General features: G+C 35.7%; 3 protein-coding genes across 10 annotated transcripts; 2 read left to right on the top strand and 1 right to left on the bottom strand.

Annotated features, from left to right (window-relative positions):
- Positions 1–1,718: 1,718 nt before the first annotated feature.
- Positions 1,719–5,102, bottom strand: LOC133698497 (transcription initiation factor TFIID subunit 7-like). Of its 2 annotated transcripts, none has more exons than XM_062121444.1 (6): positions 4,949–5,102; positions 4,246–4,362; positions 3,077–3,210; positions 2,861–2,980; positions 2,636–2,705; positions 1,719–2,067 (listed from the first exon to the last, which is right to left on the bottom strand). In XM_062121444.1, exons 2-6 carry the CDS (start codon positions 4,358–4,360, stop codon positions 1,904–1,906), a joined length of 603 nt encoding a protein of 200 aa, XP_061977428.1. In that variant the 5' UTR covers positions 4,361–4,362; positions 4,949–5,102; the 3' UTR covers positions 1,719–1,903. The 2 variants fall into 2 exon arrangements, with proteins under 2 accessions (XP_061977428.1, XP_061977435.1); XM_062121451.1 differs by having other exon boundaries at positions 4,246–4,365; positions 4,949–5,099.
- A 4,702-nt stretch (positions 5,103–9,804) lies between these two features.
- Positions 9,805–14,546, top strand: LOC133696439 (serine/arginine-rich SC35-like splicing factor SCL33). Of its 2 annotated transcripts, none has more exons than XM_062118661.1 (6): positions 9,805–9,948; positions 10,798–10,963; positions 11,932–12,009; positions 12,872–13,036; positions 13,584–13,730; positions 14,139–14,546. In XM_062118661.1, exons 2-6 carry the CDS (start codon positions 10,821–10,823, stop codon positions 14,380–14,382), a joined length of 777 nt encoding a protein of 258 aa, XP_061974645.1. In that variant the 5' UTR covers positions 9,805–9,948; positions 10,798–10,820; the 3' UTR covers positions 14,383–14,546. The 2 variants fall into 2 exon arrangements, with proteins under 2 accessions (XP_061974645.1, XP_061974717.1); XM_062118733.1 differs by having other exon boundaries at positions 9,831–9,948; positions 10,784–10,963.
- A 537-nt stretch (positions 14,547–15,083) lies between these two features.
- On the top strand, positions 15,084–19,380 carry LOC133695597 (glucan endo-1,3-beta-glucosidase 4-like). 6 transcript variants are annotated; one of them, XM_062117516.1, is made up of 6 exons: positions 15,084–15,563; positions 16,364–16,414; positions 16,754–16,866; positions 17,142–18,386; positions 18,972–18,999; positions 19,083–19,380. In XM_062117516.1, the coding sequence occupies exons 3-6, from the start codon at positions 16,812–16,814 to the stop codon at positions 19,234–19,236; spliced, it is 1,482 nt and encodes a 493-aa protein (XP_061973500.1). In that variant the 5' UTR covers positions 15,084–15,563; positions 16,364–16,414; positions 16,754–16,811; the 3' UTR covers positions 19,237–19,380. The 6 variants fall into 6 exon arrangements, with proteins under 6 accessions (XP_061973500.1, XP_061973518.1, XP_061973509.1 ...); XM_062117534.1 differs by having other exon boundaries at positions 16,348–16,414; XM_062117518.1 differs by lacking the exon at positions 15,084–15,563 and adding an exon at positions 15,591–16,199.
- The last annotated feature ends 2,423 nt before the right edge of the window (positions 19,381–21,803 follow it).

The raw sequence follows: 21,803 nt of genomic DNA, 5'->3' as shown, positions 1-21,803 counted from the left end.
GTTCAAGGACCACTGACTCGAGTCATGAAATCGAAATAATCTCTTAGAAAAAATATAAAAAAAAACAACTCGATTTAATCTTGGTTAAAATACCAAAACTCGCAAATTTGATCATGATACCAAGATATTCTTATAGAAAGCAAATTAAAATAGATTAAGAAACTTAATTCTCAACCAACTCATTATTGAATGATGAAATTAAAAAAAAAATTAATTAAAAAAATACAAAAAACAATTCGAGTTAAATATTATTTGTGAGTTATAAGGAAATAATGACCTAATAGAAAGCAAATAAAACAAATCACAAAACCTAATTCTCAATCAACTCAATATTAAATGAAATTGAAAAAGAAAAAGTTAATTAAAAAAATCAAGTTAACTAGGTTAACCAATAATACATGTTATGAGAATGTGATAACTTGTAAAAAATAAATTTAATATTAAAAAATAAAAATATTATCCGAGTACAATAAGAACACCTTCTTTATTATTATTATTTATTATTATTGTTAATATCCAATGAGACCATAACTCCATAGGGCGTCACCTCATAGCGAATGGGCATGACAGGCAGACTTCTTCAGAATCCTTAACATATGCCGGGGCCAAGCCTTTTGCCTGGTAGTGCCTACCCAAGCACAGCAAAGCCCTAGATGAACGTTTTTATTACCTCTCTACAAAAAAGATAGCATTTTCAATTCAAATTTGGTGGGATATCATCAGATGAGCAGTTAAAAGGCCTCCAAGAAAAGATGTGCGATTTGCTATGTGCTCTATGGTCAAGTTCTTGAAAACCATACCTACTGAAGCAAGCTGGCATCTCCATCAAACCCACCAACCTTACCCCAAACGGATAGCATTACTCCATTATTATATCTGCTCGGCAAATCACGAGCTCGCTAGGGCATGCTTGCAGCATTAATTAGTTCTCAACAGTAGCCATAGATATTTAGTTTGTGGTAGGCTTCTTGCCACGTGAACAATCATGTTGTGTAGCAGTATATTATCTGTCTTACAGTTCTGCTCCAAATGTGAGAGGCTAGTGGCGAAAGGTCAGTGAACTACTTTCAACGGAACTGCAAATCATTATGAAACCAAGGCTGCTGCCGCTGCATATGGTACCACGGAAAATCAGATCCGGAAATAATTCAATAACCTGTTCATTCGGGGGCGTGGGGCACAGGAAGATTTATATCAAAGTTTAAGACAAGGTCCAAGATTATCCAGCTTGTAAGTCAAGAGTGTTAGCTGGCTGTGCATTACCTTATTAGTGTCATGTTTGTTGATATCATCGCAAAATTATTTCATAGATCTCAAATCCAAGGCATGCAGCGCATCTAGATCTATTAGGTTTTCTCAATGAGATTTTCTGGTTACAATCCTGGGGGGGAGCTATTCTGACTGGCAAGAGTGATTATCTCTCCTCCCATGGATGTGGCCATCGAGTCCGGTTGTGGTCCAACTGCTAACACCCTAATTCGATTCATAAACAGACACAAGTGAAACCAGGCCCGGATTGACAAAACACAAAATCTTGGTGTTTGCATTAGCGCAGCGGTTTCTACAACAGGAGCATGTTCTAATGAAGCCCAGTGATAGGCCGCCAGCCACTAAACCCTGCTCATTGTGGTTTTCCTTGTTTTCACTTTGCTCCTTTTGCCTTCTAGGAGACAGAGGGAAGATTTAATACTGGTTCTTTTCCATAATTCCATCAAAGATTTGTGCAGCAATCATTCCGTATTTCGTTATTAATAAAAGAAACTACAAAAATGTACAGGCAATCGTCAAGTGCCTAAGCAAGAATATATAATAAAGGAGATAATTGAAGGCTAATACATTGCATGCCATATGCATACATAGATTAACATAAAAGCTGGATTAGTTATACTCATCGGAAATCTCATTATATTGAATCATCAGAATCATCTGAATCACTTCTCTCAGGCTCCTCTGCATTAGCTGTTGTTTCTGGCACATCAGGCTTTGCTTCAGGAGCAGGCTCAGGTTTCTTATTTGCTTTGTGAGCATTCTGATCACCTTCTTCCTCTTGCTCATTAGCTTCAGCATGTAAAACTTCAGTTAAGGATTTACTTGAATAGTAACTTAAACGTTTTGACATTCAATCAAAGAATGCAGTCAATACACTTTAACAAGTGTGACTCCACTGAAATGAGTCTCCCTTAAATTCTCGTTTGGGAATGTTGCCTTCCCTTGCTCACAAAATGAACACAACCAAAATTTAACTTTCAGAGCATAATCCACTACTGATTAATGCAGGTATGACTGAGCTAAGGTTGGTTAGCAACAATTATTAGTGCAAACGGTGGTGCTTTTGGTGTTGCAGTCCCGCAGGATTATAATGCAAATTGGACACTAGAAAATTGCCCGTCTACCAAAAGCATCCCTAAAGTTTTGCATGCTTAATAAGGGGAGCTTACCCTAACTTTTCATTTTTGCAATAAATATATACCTTTCACAAAGAAAACACATGCTGACCCTTGCTGGAATCTATAACCCTTGAGCTAATCTAGAATAGCAGAACCTATAGCTTGGTAGAAAGTGGACAATTTTTAGTTCTCTTTTAGCTGAATAAAAAAAAAACAAAACTGAATTCATGCATAATACTATAGGATATCAGCATTTTCGACTGTGCCCCCTGCCATGATGTTTAGAAGATCTTTCTCAACACGCTGTACAAGTTCAGGCTGCAGAGGTAATATAGACATAATCAGTAAAGACAATAGGGTGAAAAGGAAAAAGAACAGCACTGTAACAGCACAAGTTAGATCTCAAACCACAAAATATTTCCTGCAATCTTAGTTTCAACAGCATAGTTTTGAGAGTAGGAGATCACACATACATTGAGGTCTGGCTCCCTGCGAAATCTTCGCTTTCGAGCATCCCTCATAGGAGGAGTGAACCCATGTCTGTACTCCAGCACATCTGGAGCAGTGTCACCAGCTTCTCTAACCATGAGCATCTGCCAAATTAAAACAGATAATATTGCAGCAAGTATAAATGATTTACTCATCTCTTATCAGCAATATAAACCAAAAGCTTTAAAAAAAGTTATTACCTGACCAATGTCTGAAGTTTTTACTAGTGCACAATCATCATATGTTTTGTAGGACTCTACAGCACAAGGAAGATCCAAGAGAGATGCAGGGAAATGTTCATCACCAATGACAAATGTGCCACTCCTTCCATCCTCTGCAAAACAGGATATTCCATGTTTATGAGCAAGCAAAGACTCTAGGCCAAAAGAATGATTTTCATACTACATAATTCTCAATCAATTTTCTCTTCAGTAACAAAAGAATAGAATTAGAAGAAATAAAGGAAGAAGATAAATAAGGGAGAGAGAAATAAGTGTTTTAGAGCTGTGGAGAATGAACACCACGCTGCTATGACACTGGTGGCTGTATCATCTTCTCATCATTGCTACCATTCAAACCCAACACATACTGGAAGTGACAATTGTAACCAACATAAGAAAGGATAAAAAACTCATATATGAAAATGTATTGACAATAAATTAAAGGTATTTGGTGGAAAATAGAAACTGGGAACAGATTGATACATGCCCTTCTCTTCATACCGCATTAATGCTTGAACGCACACTAGGTGGATGAGAAAGGGTCTAGAAATAACATTTGAAGAACAGACAGTTTCCAAATATAAAAGGAGGCAGTTTGCTGTATAGTTATTATCATGATTGAATTTTTATGCCACCCAACTCAATTAAGAAAACCACAACAGGATCTATCCCAAATGGGAAATTTTCAACATGAGCTCATTAGAAGCAATAAAAACATAAAGCATGACTATGTTCACAGAGCCTTGCTTCCAGGTAGATAAGTAAACTGAAGTATTAAACCGCATAATCAAAATTGAAAGGGTAGAGAACGAAAGCTGAATTTAGGGACCATAAGCATGAAGTAAACATGAAATGTATGCTTTCACTGCTTTGATACACTAAAACTCAAACGCCTGCAGTGAAATTCAAAGGCAAAACCAATTTCCATTTTTTTCTTTCTATATATGATTACAAGGAGAATGCAGGAAGAGAAAAAATCCCCATGGTCAATGAAGGAACGATACACTGTGGATTGATTGAATCAATGTTAACACCTAAAGCACTATACATGTAACAACCACCAAAAACAAACAAACAAACAACAACAGAATATATATACTATAATAAACAAAATCCTCTCATAAAATACAAAGAAAGTATGCTCTCACCTGAAAAAGACAAATCCAAAGATTGCTCCTCAGAAGAAGAAGCAGTTTCACTCAAAAGGTGATCCAATTTCTCCGCAATAGAAGCTGGAACTCTTAGTATAAACTGTTCCTCCATTCCTACTTCACAAAAATGCAATATCATATCAATCTCTTCATACTTTAATAATCTATCCCAAATCAACACAAGTAAACTCTCCTAAAAAACCTCCAGAAAGTAATTATCATTTTTTTTCTCAAGATACAGCAATTTAAACTAGATATCCTTGGATAAAAAAGAGTTTAACTTCAATGGCAGAGAGAACAAAACAAAAGGATTAGAGTGTGCAAGAAATGGAATTCGAAAATTCAAAGAAGCTCTAAAACACAAAATTCTCTCTGAATTCAACATGGATAATAATGGAATATTAATTATTGATTAAAATATAGAATTTAATGAAAACACTACCTAAAAATGCAAGCTAAAACCTCAAGAAGACAAGAACAACCATGTACAAATGCATTTTAATCAATAAATAAATAACAGAACCGAAATCAATCAAAACAAGAATTAAAACCCAGTTGATATCTTCAGAAATAATCAAAATCCAATTTACAATATACCCAAAATTGTTCAAAATAAACATGGATAGATTAAAAGAAATTAAAAAAGAATCATCCTTTGCTCATTAAAATATTATAAAAAAAGAAGCAAAGTGTTGTTAACCTGTATAGAGAGCTCCTTAAGGAGATGGGAATGATCAGCTTCTCCTTCTCCTGCTTGAAAAGAAGCAAACGTCTCTGTTTCCACAGAGATCGTGCGCGCGCGCGCGCGCGTGTATATATATATATATATGAGACAGGCAGAGACTCTCCTCTGTTTTGCTTAAGCTCGTGTCCTTAAAGTTTTTGCTTTCTGGTTGTGTAAACTAAAAATACACCCTCCATTTGTTGGGTATATTTCAATTTGATCCCTGCATTATAGATTGCACCAACTTTACCCTCGATACATTCTAACAAAAGCTAAAATAATACAGTGTTTTACTATGCACACACTTAAATTCTATTGTAGATTTTTACAATAAAATTACTATTTTATCCTTAGTTATGTCTTATAGCATGTTTTCAAGAATAATATAGTATTTTTACATGAGACATTTGTTATTACAAGATTGAAGGGGTAAATGAGTTTTTTAATGTTTAATTTGCACAATGTAATATCTAAAAAAAATAGTTAGAGGTTGAATTTTCTTAACAATGAAGACAAGAATATTTTCGGTTTTTACTTTTTCTTAGCACAATATAGTTACTGAAGTGCTATTAAAATCAAATAATGTAAAGCCAATAGAGGGTTTTTTTTTGTTTTTTATTATGTTTTTTCGTTAATATTATGTGGATCATGGACAATTTGATATTTTTATAAATTAAATTAAAAAGAAGAAGATGTTACAGGAGCATACATCCCACGCATCAGCATGTGGGAGACACCAGTGACTTTTAAGCAATGCATATAGCACCACCTGATGACCGAACACCATATTTCATGGAGCTGTTCAAAATGTCTTGCCACCTCTTTTATAGGAGTCCAGCGTGTGTAGCCATCACACGCATGATGGAGCTCTAATAATGTTTTTTTTCGTTTCCCCCTCTTTTCCCTCTCTTCAACCTTGAAAAATATGTAGCCTTTACAAAAAATCAAAAAAGTGTGTTATTTGTTAAATTTATTATATTTAGTCTTTATTCTTTTAATTGTATCAAATTTTATTTATTTCATTTTCAATTTTATCCTTTGACTTTTAATTTTTAAATCAAAATTATTCTTTTATTTTATGATATTTCATGTTTGACCCTCAGTGTTTTGATTTTTAATTTAGATTCTTGGCTCTTTTATCAAATTTTAAATTCTTTTCAATTTCGTCTTTGGATCTATGATCATTTTTTTATTTTTTTCATATTGGTCCTCAATCTCTATATTTTTATTTTTTATTTGGATTATTTTGCAAATTTGATTTTTCTTTTCAATTTTGTTTTTAATTCAATATTTGATGATATTTAAGGTTTGACCTTCGATGTTTTGATTTCTAATTTTGATTCTCAATCCTTTTATCATTTTTTTTAAAAAATTTAGTCATCATTTTCTTGAGTTTTATTTTATTTTGGATTCATTTGTTTATTTGATTTTTTTTTCAATTTTGCTCTTTAATTCAAAATTTTAGTTTATCTTCTCAAATCTTTTTTTTTTCAAATAAGGCTCTTATTCTCTTAATTGCTATTTTTTATCATTGATTTTTTTTATTTTATCATTTGACATTTGATTTATTGGGATTTGATCTCCTTTGTTTTTCCCATTATTTTTAAGCCCTGACTCAGAGTCAATCTGGGATAGCTATTGGGTCATGAGTTGAGTAGGTTGACCCAAGTGAACTCAAATCAATTAAATTTTTTTGTTTTATAAAAAAGTTAAATTGATACAATTTGAAAAAAAAAGAGAAAAATAATCAATGGGTTTTGACTTTGTTTTTGTCCTAGGTTAACTGAAACATAGGTCAACCCGAGTTAACCGAAACATGGGTTAACCTAGGTTTTTGATCATCTTACACTAGATCAATTTTTCCTCAATTTGTTTTGAAAATCGGCTTGGTCTAAGTCATGGGCCACATGTCAACTCGTCGGGTTGAGCCTAGTTTTGAAATAGTAGCTTTCCAGATACAGTGCTTTCAGTTTAGTCACTGACTAGAGTCATAAGTTTAAAAAGTTAACATGAATCAATGTTATAATCTTTCCCGATTACATCATTTAAAGTTGTTCCTGAACTTCATTATTTTCTTTAGTTTTCTTTTCAATTAGGTTATTTCTATTTCATGATCTAGGTAACAGGTTTTTTAGATTGTTTTTTTATTCTTTTTTATTTTGTCCTTAAAATTTTGATTCTTCTTAAAATTAAATTTTGTTTTTTTTGCCTATTTTTCCTTCTATTGGATTAGATCTTGCTCTTGGGTTTTGATCACTTCACCTGATTTTACTCATGCTTTGTTTTTTAAGATTTTTTTTAATTAATTTTATCCTTTTAACCATAGTTATTAAACCCGGCCCGGGGGTTGACCCGGCCAAGGGGCCGGGTCTCGGGTTTCATGGGTCAACTCGGGTCAACTCGGATTAACCCGGAAAAATTAAAAAAAATTAAAATTTTAATATTTCATATGAAAGAATCCATGTAAATATAGATTATATATATTATGAAGTTTAAAAGAATATTTTAAAAAGTTTTTTATTCCACATTAAAAAGATATTATGTTAAGTTTTTAAGTTAAAGTCTTTAAACTAAAAACGTTTTTTATCCCACATTGAAAAAACATAACTTTTTCTTTGGAAACATATAGTATATATACTAATAGGTTTCAAATCCCACATTGAAAAAACAAAACTTTTTTCATTGGAACATAGAGTATATATATGAAAGGGCTTCAAATCCCACATTGAAAAGATATTATGTTATCCTTTTAAGTTGAAGTATTTAAACCAAAAGGTTTTTTATCCCACATTGAAAAAACATGATTTTTTTCTTGGGAACATAGAGTATATATACTAATTGGTTTCAAATCCCACATCGAAAAAACATAACTTTTTTCATGGGAACATGGAGTATATATATGAAAGGGCTTCAAATCCCACATTGAAAAGATATTATGTTATCCTTTTAAGTTGAAGTATTTAAACCAAAAGGTTTTTTTATCCCACATTGAAAAAACATGACTTTTTTTCTTGGGAACATAAAGTATATATATCAATGGGTTTCAAATCTCACATTTGAAAAAAAAAAAACCGGGTCTCATCCGGGTTCACTTGGGTCCCAGGTTGACCCGCCGGGTCGCCCGGGTTTGGCCGGACTGTTGCCATAACCGGTCTTTTATTAAACCCGGACCGGTCCAGCCATCGGGTCGACCGGGTCCCGGGTCGACCCGCCGGGCCGGGCCGGGTTTAATAACTATGCTTTTACCTTTTGATTTCTAGTGATCAATAATTATAATTTTTTTTAATTTTTTTTCTATGAATGTTAAGTCATGAATGTTTTTCTGTTCTTTAAAATACACTCTTGAGCATCATTTTTCTATGCTGGAAAAAAATCGGCCCGGCCTGCGACAAAGCAAGGGACAACTATCTAGTCGAACACCATACCAAGCCCTCTCCAGTACCGGTCGGATGCTAATCTCCCTGTTGAATAACACATGAAACTAATTTTAATTCATGATCTGGGTGTGTGTTAAAAAGAACAGAAGTTTTTGATAGATAGTTACATTTATTTTATGAGTTTGAAATAATGAAATATATTGAAGTTAGGAAAAAAAGTGACCGAGAACTAAAAACGGGCAATGGAATGGTTTTTTACTCATGATTGTTAGATCTATCCAAAACCAACTCAGAAAAAGACTTGAATCACTCAGCTCGGAGGTTATCAGTTCAATCTATTCTTCCTTTTTATTTCCTTAGCTGTCGATGTGGTCGCTAAGTTTTCCTGCGAAGCGATACAGAGTTAACAACTATGGTTTTACTTACTTTAGTACTGATGATCATGCTAACAAAAGAGAGAGATTGACGTTGTTTTCTCCGATCGAGGAATGTAAGGAACTCCTTAAGATTGATTTTCTTCCTTCCTTCCGTGTAGGCTGATGACGCCGAGCTGCCTGTTAAAACCCGAAACTATCTTAGATTAAATTAGGATTATGTAGAAATTAAGGCTATGTACGTAGTAAGGTTAATTATAAACAGCCAAAGTTGCAATGAACAGAAGAGATAAAATATCAAACACCTTTGATGAACTGATCTTCCAATATCCTTCATAGATCGATCAGGAGCTCCCCTGCGTCCACCTTCCCTTCCGTCGTCTGTCTGTAATAGTGAATATTAATGTTTATCTTGAAGCATTTCTAATTAAAGTGTTTTAAGCAAATTAAGGGCATCTCTCAAGACTCACTTCCTTGCCTTCTCCTATATATATCCAGCCTGCATTTCTAATTAATGAAACCCCCCATTTGCATCTTCACCTTCAAATCCATAAATCAAACTTTTACTTGACACCATTTACAGTTTCTGTATCTGTTTTTTGGAAAATTCTCAAAAAATAACATAACCAGAGCATGTTCCTCACCTCAGCCGGTTTACCATATTCTTATACTAGAAATTAGCTGTTTTATTTTTATATAAAAAAACCATAATTCCCACCTTAATATTTCTTTCAAGGCTTCTCTCATGATTAACCGATGCAAATCGCCAGAATAACTTTATGAGGCTGGCCGGGTCGTTAAATATGTTTTCTTTATTATTTACTTTTTTAAATATAAACATTTTAATGTAGACGATACATTCTTAAAATATCTCTTTACCATAGAATAAGTTCTTACAATTTAGTTTTTTTTTTCTTTTTTAACTCTCTACAATATCTTTAATAATTTTGTTTAGTATTTTTTCCCATACCAAAATACCACCATCGTGATCAATTTACAAAAAAATCTTAGCCATTAGATCAGTAGACCTAATAGGACCCACAGGTCCAAAGGCATAGAATATATTAACTCAACCCTAGTTAACCTTTACCCTTCTTGTGTGGCAATATATGTACAACCTCTCTACGCAATTTCACTCTTGTCTTCTCGCATCCGTTATCGCTACCACATCGCCGTCAGCTCACAAATTCTCTCCTCCATAAAACCCTTATTCTCAATTTCACAGGTCTCTCTCTCTCCTTCTTTCCTTACTCCCCTTTTTCTGTCATAGATTCTTGCTTTCGTTTCGATCTCTGTTTAGCTGCAGCTTATTTTACCCTCTTAGAGCTCGAATATTAGTGTTAATTAATGAATTCTGATTTCATGAATTAAATGGAGCTTGATAGGGTTTAATGCTCTATTTAGGTTAACGGGTTTTTGTTAAAAAAGAAAATAATTAATGGCTTCATATCTGTAAATGCTAGGGTTTGCTGGAAAACATGAAGAATATAATGGGTTTGATGTGTTATTAGCAAGGAAAAGATGGATTAGGGTTGTTTCTTACATTACATGCCTAGGTTAATGGTATCGTTAATGGGTTTCTTTTATATTTTAAGGTTGTGAGTTGTTGTTGTACTATATGATGTGTAAACGCCATTGTTAACCAAAGTGTTAATCTTTGATGTATGAAAGTAGAAAAAGATAACAACAATGAGCAACTGGAAGTCATCTATAAAAGCTGTGGAAGTAGGGATTTCAATGAAGAATAGCCCTCGTTTGATAGTGGAGTTAAATTGACTAGGATAATCAAGACAAGGTATTGAAAGGAAGCGATCATGGGTTTGTTTAACATGAGTGTAATCTTTGACATTTAGTGTCTTTGAATTGATGTATGACATGCTAAGATCAATTTAGGCCTTGAACTCTTCACGTGCTGTGTTAGTGGAAAGTTGTTTGCTTAAGTTATATAAAATTTATTTATCATATGAAGCTGGTTGTTGAATTTATTGCGCATGATTTAATAGTTTCTTACTCTGGTTGTGTTTTTTCTTCGTTATGATACTATTTCCTTGACTGCCAAGTTTAAATTGCACAGAGAGAGCAAACAATTTTGTGTAAATGAGGGGAAGGAGTTATAGTCCATCGCCTCCAAGGGGCTATGGTAGAAGGGGACGGAGCCCTAGTCCTCGGGGACGTTATGGTGGTCGTAGTAGGGATCTTCCTACTAGCCTCCTAGTTCGGAACCTTCGTCATGATTGCAGGTTCGCTATCCCATAACTTCTGGTCTTTAACATTTTTTTTTTAGATTTTCTTTCTTTGTTTTTTTTGCAAATAGTGGCTAATATAAAAATTTCTGCTTCAGCATCTGTGTTTTTTCTTGCCTTTATACTTGTCCAACTGAGACTGGCTAGGCACATAGAAGGTTAGAGTGCTAAGTTTGCGTAATAATCATTGCTGATTTTAGGTGCTTATTAGGACATAATGAACAATGCATCCATGTGGCCTCAGGGCTTTGTGCCAGTGGGCCATAACACTAGTTGCCACCTAAGGATAGTTTTATATGTGCACAAGAGACAGGAGTAGTGATGACAGTTATTTTGTCTACACGCGGAGAGAAACTTCACACAAGTTAATGATTCAACTGGTGACTTTCATGTTGCCGAGAGTGGGAACCTATCCACAACCAAACTTGCCATTATGCAGTATGCACCACTTCCTATTAATAGCTGAGATTTTCTTTCTTTGTTTTTTTTGCAAATAGTGGCTAATATAAAAATTTCTGCTTCAGCATCTGTGTTTTTTCTTGCCTTTATACTTGTCCAACTGAGACTGGCTAGGCACATAGAAGGTTAGAGTGCTAAGTTTGCGTAATAATCATTGCTGATTTTAGGTGCTTATTAGGACATAATGAACAATGCATCCATGTGGCCTCAGGGCTTTGTGCCAGTGGGCCATAACACTAGTTGCCACCTAAGGATAGTTTTATATGTGCACAAGAGACAGGAGTAGTGATGACAGTTATTTTGTCTACACGCGGAGAGAAACTTCACACAAGTTAATGATTCAACTGGTGACTTTCATGTTGCCGAGAGTGGGAACCTATCCACAACCAAACTTGCCATTATGCAGTATGCACCACTTCCTATTAATAGCTGAATATTTTGGGACCATAAACTTTATGCGTGTTTCTATCATAAATACATGCCAATTACTTTTATTCTTTTTGCAGGCCAGAAGACCTTCGCAGACCCTTTGAACAATTTGGTGCTCTCAAGGACATTTACTTGCCTAGAGATTATTATACTGGGTGAGCAACTACTTTAGCTGTTCATGTATGAAGTTGTTTGCTGATATTTCATTTTTTCTTACTATTTCGTTAAAAAAATTCCGTTGGGGTTTTGCCTTTTCTAATCATGGTGTCTTTATGTTCCTTGGGGTTAATGGAGTCAATAGTCTTGTTTGGTTTCTTTTTCAAAATTAATCACCCTTGTGAAACAGATGGGACAAATAATGTTAAGTTCTTACCACAGTTTTCTGTTTTTCTTTCTTCCTTTTTCCTCTCCCTTAGAAGTAACTCAGCTTGTCCTATTTTTTGTATTGTCTGATTTCCTTCCTGCACTGCATCAGAAACTTATTAGCTTGAACTATTAATTTTTTGAAACTTTTTGATGTTATCATTCTCATAATTTTTTTGAAATTCACACAATGTTCAGCAATCTGTTTGGTTTTCTCCAAGCAGGCCCTATAACCCCCCCTTCCTCCAAATTTCTTTTAGGTCATCTCTTAATGATATACTCCTGTAATCATAAGCTGGGTTCTTGATTGAAGTTCTTGAGATTTAACAGTGAAATTAAAGTTTTGAAGACATCAATCAAGTAATTAGAGTTCTTTTGAAGATGATGTTAATGATAGTGAAGATTTGAAGGAAGTTGGGTTTGAATACATTGTGAAGAGATTCCAAGTCTTGAAGAGTTTCAAGTCATCTTTAAACTGACACTTGCAAGGTCAGCAGTGTGCTTGCTTTTTCATATCATGACCTTCATATAATGGGGATTATGTTGGTACATTTCATTGGCAAAAGGCTTATGGTTACCGTGCTCAGCCCCTGTTTTTGTAGCAGATGGTGACACTCATCTTCAACTTGTTTCTTTATCATCTTCTTTTGACAGGGAACCCCGTGGTTTTGGCTTTGTCCAATTTGCAGATCCTCATGATGCTGCTGAGGCAAAACATCATATGGATGGTAGAGTTCTTCTTGGCCGGGAGTTGACTGTTGTATTTGCTGAGGAGAATAGGAAGAAGCCAATGGATATGAGAACAAGGGAGCGTACAAGGTAGACACCATCTTTTCTTTGTTGGCTTGCCTGATGGGATTGATTTTGATTGGCATGGATATTTTTCCTTAAACAACTATTTCTCTACTCAGTTGCGGTATAAAATGATTGCTGAAATGGCAGTGTTTTATTTGTCCATCTCTTTCTTCCTACTTTGTTTTTCATTTCGAGTTGAGTTGAGAGCATGGAGGCATTGCTAACATGTATCTGGAATGATATGTTTCAGGGCTCAATGATTTGAATTTTTCTATTGGAAAACAAACTTCAACAAATTCAAAATGATAAGATTAGCTATTTTGTTAGATTGTTCTGGTTTCCGAATTTGTGGATTATAAGGTGGAGTTGTTTCACATGCCAATCATGCCATGACATGATATAAGGATGTTCATGAGACCTGTATTCTTTTAATCTATAAATTGTGTGATCAGGACTTGTTTTAAAGCTCTCTTGGTCCCAATTCAGGGTTGTATTTTATGATTTGAGTATATGCAAATCTTCCATAGTTTTCTTTTTTGATAATCCTCCAAATGATTTCATTTTCCTACAGGGGTCGTTTTCGTGATAGAAGAAGATCACCCCCTCGTTATTCTCGGTCACCACGCCATTCTCGTTCTCCACCTCCACGCCATGCAAGATCCCCGTCCCGTAGTCGAGAGTATTATTCCCCTCCTCCAAAAAGAAGGCATCACTCAAGGTATGTAATTATTTCTTTCCAGTTGCTATTGAATTATTCATGTTTTATTTTTATTTTTTTCGGCACCGAATATTTGTTCCTTATATAGGAAGTTGCATGCATTTTGCTTCCAAAAGCAAGTGTGTTTAGCTGTTCCAAACTGCTTGTGAAACACCGTGAAGCACTCCTTACTAGTTCTGAATCCGATATCACCTCCCTGGTTTCTGATTTACTCTTATTTATTTAGCCTCTTTGCCCTATAACTGAATTGCCCTGTCTGATGTAGGATTATTGTTATAGAAATAGGATACTTTCTGTGGTTTGTCACATGTCTTGCCATTGCCCCCCTGAGGTGCATAGAGCTGTACCTTTTGACAATCCACTACTCCCACTTTAAATGTTCATGTCTGGCCTTTTGCTTTGAAGCAGATCTGTTTCACCCCAAGAGGGGAGGTACAGTCAAGAGAGGCCATATTCGAGATCAAGGAGCCACAGCCGAACTCCAAATAGGGGTCAGAGCAGGAGCCCAGTTAGGAGCAGGAGCCCAGTTAGGAGCAGGAGCCGGAGCCCAGTTAGGAGCAGGAGCCGCAGCCCAAGAAGAAGCAGAAGCCAAAGCCCAAATCATGATGAATATCCTAGGGAAGCAAATGGAGAAAGATCTCCTAGTCCTTAAACCCTGTATGGAAACAGATGTTTGGAACGCTGCTTGTCTTTTGGATTATGTTTACTGATGTGAGTGCTGATCTATCAGATGGATTTGATCTAGGTTTTGTTGGCGTTTGGTTTCAACTTTGTAGAATACTTTATTGTTATTGCAGTTAATCCTGTTGTGTGGAAGGATCTGAATTCAAAAACATCAAAAAATTCGTTGATTTAGTTATTTGCTTTTGAAGCCCTCTATAGTGAGGGTGTTTAATGATGCAAAATGCTGGGAGGCATTTCCACCCTGATCCCTGATGGTCTAGTTCCCTGCAAATGTTGCAACGGCACAGCTGAGCTGTTTTGAATCCCTGTCTTTTTAGCAAAAGTGGTGTTTATAGGGGACCAACAAGTGTAAAAAAGGAGGTGCTTTTGACGTTTGGTGCCCTCTGCACTTCACTTTACAACTAAGCGAGAGCATCAAATTTTTCTTTCTGTGCAATGTTTGGCCCCATGTCTAATCGGATTTGCAATCAAACATTTTGATGTCACACAATCATGCTCTTTACTTCTTTTAGGGCTCCACCCGACGAGGTTAAAACTTTTGCGGAGATTTTATGCCGTCACATTGACGCTCCCATCAATTTCGGTCCTCTTTGAGCTTGGGATGTAGATTGTCTCTAATTTGGCTGCGTGAGCTGAATATTCTTTGTTTCTGTTTCTTGCTGCTTATCAAAGCTAACAGAAGGGAATATCCCTTGACATCCCATTTCGAATAGCCTGAATTTGTTTTTTTCTATTTGGTCCCAAAAAAAATTCTGAATTTGGTGTTGAAGACAAGCATACTCATTAATGGCCACTGGAATTCAATTTAATTCCTTTTTCTCTGCTTTTATCACCTTCCTGTTTCCACAGCCAAAACCGTAACCTTTTGACCATTCGTATCCCTTTCAAGCTAATAAAAATGACTTTTGGAGGGAAAACAAAATCACATAAAGGCCACATTATTTAATACAATAACTCTAATTTCTTCTTACATAAGTTTGAACTAAAAATAAACAGTCAAGACATCCAAATGATTTGCCCCAGAAAACGACATTCTTAAAGGAAATAAAACGAAACAACAGACAGCAAAAATTTACAGGGTCTTTGGAATTGGTCATGTTGGCTACTAACATTGGTCAAGCTCAGTGACAACAAAGCCTGCCATCAGAGGTTTGTTTCATATCTGGTAACCTTATAATGAAATCTAAACTCATTTTCTATATTTAGTTTAGTAGGGTGGGGTGTGTTTTGGAAGTACACTTAATGTATTTAATGAAAGAGTTAATGTTAAAACATAAGTATGTGTTCTAAGACTAGAAAAGTGTGTGTGTGTGTGTTCTTCTGCCTCTTTGATTCTATCCACAGAAAGATGATGCCTTTACATTAGTGGGGCTATTCTTATCTGTGTAGATTGAATATCATATTCTTTGTACAGGATCAACGTTTAGTTTTTTGAGTAGGAGGAATTGTAGTTGCCTTTTGTGGCTACATAAAAATTTGTTAACTCTTTGAAAGTTGCATACTTGGTTTGGTTTCTTGGAGCGTTTCTGCTTTGTTGAGACCAGATACTGTTTTGAGTCTCTTTTCTTGGTTTTCTTATCTGGGTTCTTTGCTATGTGATGTTTTTCTTTGCAATTTAGGCATCTGGGTGCTTGTTTAGGGTTTTGGCATCCGGGTTTTTTAAGATGCAGGGCTTTCTGGGTTTTTGCTTGCTGTTTGTGGAGTTCTTTGGATTCTTGAAGTTGAAATTTATCTCCAAGTTTGTCTTTTTTCTCAAAGAGTTAATGTAGGCATGGACTTGTGGAGGTAATTTTGCACTAAATTCTCACTCTAGTATGTGCTTGGTTGCTCGAAATTTGCTGCATTGAGAATTCTCGCATATTTAAAGGCAATGCATCAGCCTAGTATTACTTTTTCTCTGTTAAAGAGGGGTTGTTACGAATTTGATTGTAAGGTCTTTGGATGGGCAGGAAGGTGGGTGGATTCTCAGATGGTGAGCACATCATAATTTTCTGGTCAATGTGAGTACATGGACATGAATACATAGTATTCTCTGCCATATGGTGTTATTTACACCTCCCTTTCCCCTTTCGCAAAAATGGATTTGATTCATGTATATGTTTATTTCCCCGTGCGACCTATTTTGCTGTACTTCCTAGTTCTTTTTGGACTTTCTATGTGATACCTGGCATGTTACATAGCTTTGGAGGCTATTGATTTATGATCTCCGGGTTACTCCTAACTCCATGTTTGGAATCCTTACAAGTTTCTGTCTTTGTATTACCAGCTTCAGCTAGACCGTGCTTTCTGGCCATTGATTTCTTATTTCATTTTGCTTGTGTTTGCTGAACGTTTGGCAGTTTAAAGCCAAGAGCTAGAGATTAGAGTAGAATCTGGATTGAAGTTTTCTTGGATTGGATGGTGCTTGGAAATCTTCTTTTGTTTATTGTTGGCATTTTCAGCTACGCATCAGGTACTTGGTAAACTTATTATGGTCCTTCTGCTACTCTCTTTGTACATATCAAGAGCAAAGTCAGGATTAGATAAAGCTAATTAGACAAGGCGCTCAATCTGCTCTAGAAAAGCTTAGTCCTTATCTTGAGGCCCTGGAACTTTAGTAACTAACGCTTGTGAGTATCTGAAAATTTTCATTTTCAGAAGGAAAATTTGGATGTGAGAGTTCATGTTTCTAGAATAGGATCACCCATCTTACCATTTGTTACTGAAATCACATTCTTGAATTTGCAGGCGCATTTGTAGGAATAAATCTTGGAACTGATGTTTCAAACATGCCATCGGCTCCAGATGTGGTTTCAATTCTTAAAGCCAATCAGATTACTCATCTGCGCCTCTATGATGCTGATGCCCACATGTTGAAAGCCCTTGCAGACAGTGGGATTGAAGTAATGATTGGTGTTACAAATGAGGAGGTCTTAGGAATTGGAGAATCTCCATCAAAAGCAGCAGCATGGATCAATCAAAATGTTGCAGCTTACTTGCCTTCAACCAGCATTACAGCCATTGCAGTTGGCAGTGAGGTTCTTACCTCAATCCCTAATCTTGTCCCTGTTTTGGTTCCTGCCATGAACTACCTCCACAAAGCCCTTGTTGCTTCAAATCTAAATTTTCAGGTCAAAATTTCAACCCCTCAAGCCATGGACATTATCCCAAGGCCCTTCCCCCCCTCAACTGCCACCTTTAATTCCTCATGGAGCACTACAGTTTATCAGATTCTTCAGTTCTTGAAAAACACAGACTCGTACTACATGTTAAACGCATATCCATATTTTGGATACACATCTGGAAATGGCATTTTCCCTCTTGATTATGCTCTCTTCCGATCACTTCCCTCGGTCAAACAGATTGTTGACCCCAACACTCTTTCTCACTATGACAGCATGTTTGATGCTTTGGTTGATGCAACCTATTATTCTATAGAAGCTCTGAATATGTCTGGGATCTCAATTGTAATTACAGAAACTGGCTGGCCTTGGCTTGGTGGAGCCAATGAACCTGATGCCACTGCAGAAAATGCTGAGACCTTCAATAGTAATTTGATTCGGAGAGTTCTAAATGATTCAGGGCCACCTAGTCAGCCAAAAGTTCCCATCAACACATACATTTATGAGTTGTTCAATGAAGACAAGAGGCCTGGGCCCGTGTCTGAGAAAAACTGGGGATTATTTTTTACCAATGGCAGTGCTGTTTATACTTTTAGTTTGAGCACTTCGAATCAAATTACTGGAAATAATTCTGATTTCTGTGTTGCGAAACCAAATGCGGATCCTGGTAAGTTGCAAGCAGGGCTGGACTGGGCATGTGGGCAAGGAGGGGCTAACTGCGATGCTATCCAAGAAGGGAAACCATGCTATCTTCCTAATACTTACCAGAACCATGCATCTTATGCTTACAATGACTATTATCAAAAAAAGCGTTCTGTTGGTGCAACATGCGACTTTGATGGTACTGCTGCAACGACTACGGTTGATCCCAGTACGTTCATCTATTATTTTCCCGTTATTTCTTTAATTTATTTGGTGAGCTTGAGTGCGTTTTTGCAGATGACTCTAAACTGATTGTTCCAAGGAAAATGCTCTGATAGAGCTTGCTTTTTATTCTTATTTTTCTGGTCTATTACTTCCATGCTGAGAACTGCTGGGTTTCCTTAACAGGGAATTTCTCCGTGCATAGTGGGATTTTACCATGCTCTTGTTTAATGAAAGATGGTTTGAAAGTCTATGCATCAAATATTATTTTTACATGATGTCCATTGCTGTGCCTTACAATTTACATTCACTCCGCTCTAGATGTTCTAAGGATCATGTTAATTGTAACGACATAAATAACTGGAAATGAACTCATGAAGCAAGCTAGATCCAGCCGATAGTCTCTGAAATGCCAGTACTTGGTGGTAAATAGAGGTCCCGCTAAATGGGGTTTGAATATTATTCTCTTTGCGTCCTGTCCCCTGTCTGATTTTCCTAACAAGAGGGAAGAAAGCGATGGAATCGCTACCGCAAATCAATAGTTTTTATTGCTTTTGTTCCTAATTTAGTTATTTATGGTTTGTTCTTGCAGGTTATGGATCCTGTAAATTTACCGGGAGGTGAGAATCTGAATCTGCTTGCAGTTGATCCATTCTGCACTAAACTTTTTATAGTAATTCACATACTTTCTGCATTGAAACAGTTCAACTATCACGCCGAACTCAAATGGAGGATTTACAACAACTGTGGCACCTGGACCCGTGACTCCTCAAGGAGGGAGTGCGACTGTGAACCTGCCAGTTTCAAAAATTCAGTTTCTAATATCAGCAGTGTTTCTTGCTCTAGTCTTGCTTTGACACCTAGGTCCATCCAGTTTTGCATCTTGTTAGTTGTTTCAACAAGTGGTGAAGATCATTCCCTCACTGAAAATGATTACAAATGCACGATGTACACTGATTAAATAATATATAGGAATGTTCATGTGTTGTTATTTGGTTCCACCAATTTGTTTCTGTTCAAGCCTCCTCTTTTTTTTTTTCCTCTCATTTTTTTCCCCTTCCCCTTCCCCGGTCAGCTTTAGGGCTCACTAGAATGTGTAGCATTCAGGCAACCAGGCTTTAATTTTTTGGGACAATGGAATCAGTTAGACGTCGATTCTGTAACAAGTTCAGGGAGATACACCCTTCATATAGGCATCATTCTTGAAACAAATTGCTAAAAGTCATCTGGGAATGAAATGCATTCCTTCTGTATCTATGCTATGCTGGCGAAATGTCTTGAGCGAAAGTCCGGAAGCTCATGATTCATGTGTTGGCTTACCGATGCGTTGGAAACTCAATGGTAAACTCATATAGCTGCTAATACTTTGCGTTCGAATCTAAGAAGAAATTTCTTCTTGTTGCATTAATGTAAACGTGGATGGTTTGTTTGAAATGAAAAAGCTTCTACGAGGAAGATTAACCCGTCAACATTTAAAGAAACAGAAAGCAGAAAGCAGAACCAAGCCAACCGACTCCCTGTCTGAGCCAGGCTGCGCTGGCTGAAGAGCAGCTATGAACCCATATGCAAATGCTTTGAACAACAGGTAGGATCATTCAGCATGAAAAGCAGAGTGCTGCACCAGTTGGAAGGAAAAATATTCAAAGTCCAATTTGGTGGATTTATTTCAAATTCCAAGACAGATCTCCTCCTACTATGTTACTACATTCATGTTCTTAGGCTAGTTTTAAGTGTCTTAGCATAGGGTTGTAATAGTATGGATTCGAATCACTAGTATTCCATGGACTTTGGTTACTCACAGAGTAAAAACAGCAATTTTATCTTCAAAATTCCAAAAAAAAAATAAAAAATTAATTAAATTTGATGTCCACACACAAACAAATCGACTTGAGTTCTTTCCAACCCAGCTCAGGTGGTGGGTCAATGCAATTTACGACTCTTCAAAAAAAATAAAAAATAAAAAATAATATCATTTTAATAGGAAATAAATCAGTTTAAAGTAAAACAAAATTCGAAACAGGTTCGTTTCTGTATTGAAATCTGTTTTTTCATAGCGTTTTTTTTTAAATAACAAATTGTTGATTTTTACATGGATGATTTTAGCGTATTAATGTAAGAGACAAATTAAAAAATATAATTTTAATTAAAAATATTTATAAAAACTCTGCAGTATGATCACATAACACCTGACATGATCACATGAAACATCAGGCGATGCCAAAAGGATTTTGTCATATGTGTAATCAATCACATGTCATTGTTTGTGTGCAAAATGACAAAACAAAATAATAATGTATTGATCTTGTTGCTGAAACAAATAATAAAAGTATTATACATTAATACCTTATAAAATCACAGTCGCAAATTCCATACGAAACCTGAAACCATCGAGTCTAAGATTATCTTTAGGATAATTGAAAAATATAATTGATAGAAACCATAATGGATGGAGGCTGATGTTACCGGTTTTTCTACCAAGTGTGTGTCATTACGAGTATATTTAAAAGTGTAATTATAATTATTTTTAAAAATATCTTTTACTTATAAATATATTAAAATAATATTTTTTTACAAAGTATCACTACATCGCTTATAATACCACTATATATCCTAAAATTAAATATAAAAGCTGCTATTTAAATTAATTTTATTATTTTTCTAGATATTTTTGGATTTTGTATTAATTTTTTTTTTTGTGATTTTGTTTTCTGTTCTAAATTGGTGTATAAACCTTTTAGAAGGCAAACTTTGTAAGGTTTTAGGGTTCTTTATATTTTTAATCTAATTCAGCCTTTTGTTTTTGTTTTTGTTTTTGTGTGTATTTGCTGCTGTCCTGACAGGCTTCCGCCTGAACTGACGATGACATGAAACCTAAGGGATGCCAGAAGGATTCTGTCATCCGTGCAATCACATGTGCAAAAGGCTCCACATAAATCTGTCTTCAATTTGACGGGACAGAACACAAAACAAAGCAAATCTATTCACTGGGACTAATAAATAATAGCACTTGAAATCTTAGTGATTTTGGTAACCGACACAATTCTAGCAAAATTAATAAGAATATTATGCATTAATACCTGTAAAGAATCAGTAGAATCACAGCCACAAATTCAAAACGAAACCTGGAATCATCAAGTCCTAGGATCAGTGAAAAATTGATCAAAAACCATAATGTTTTGAGGCTGATTTCACCCATACGTCGACCCATATAAGAGCAAATTTGAGCTCTTGACGAATACTAATGCAAGCGAAGGGGCAACACCAAATCTTAGACTTGATATGGTGATGTTGACAGTGTATCAGTTCTAGTATTTTTCCTTTTTCTGAAAACTAGAGCATGGCATGAGGGAGTTGTGTGAAGTCTATTGTGTATCTAGAGTTATTGATGCCAAGAAATTGATGACATTGTTGAAATTGCTTCCAT

This window comes from Populus nigra, chromosome 1 (assembly GCF_951802175.1).
Source record: "Populus nigra chromosome 1, ddPopNigr1.1, whole genome shotgun sequence".
In the NCBI taxonomy this organism is placed as follows: domain Eukaryota; kingdom Viridiplantae; phylum Streptophyta; class Magnoliopsida; order Malpighiales; family Salicaceae; genus Populus; species Populus nigra.
Note: the sequence above shows the minus strand (reverse complement) of the source record. Positions and strands in the feature narration are given on the sequence as shown.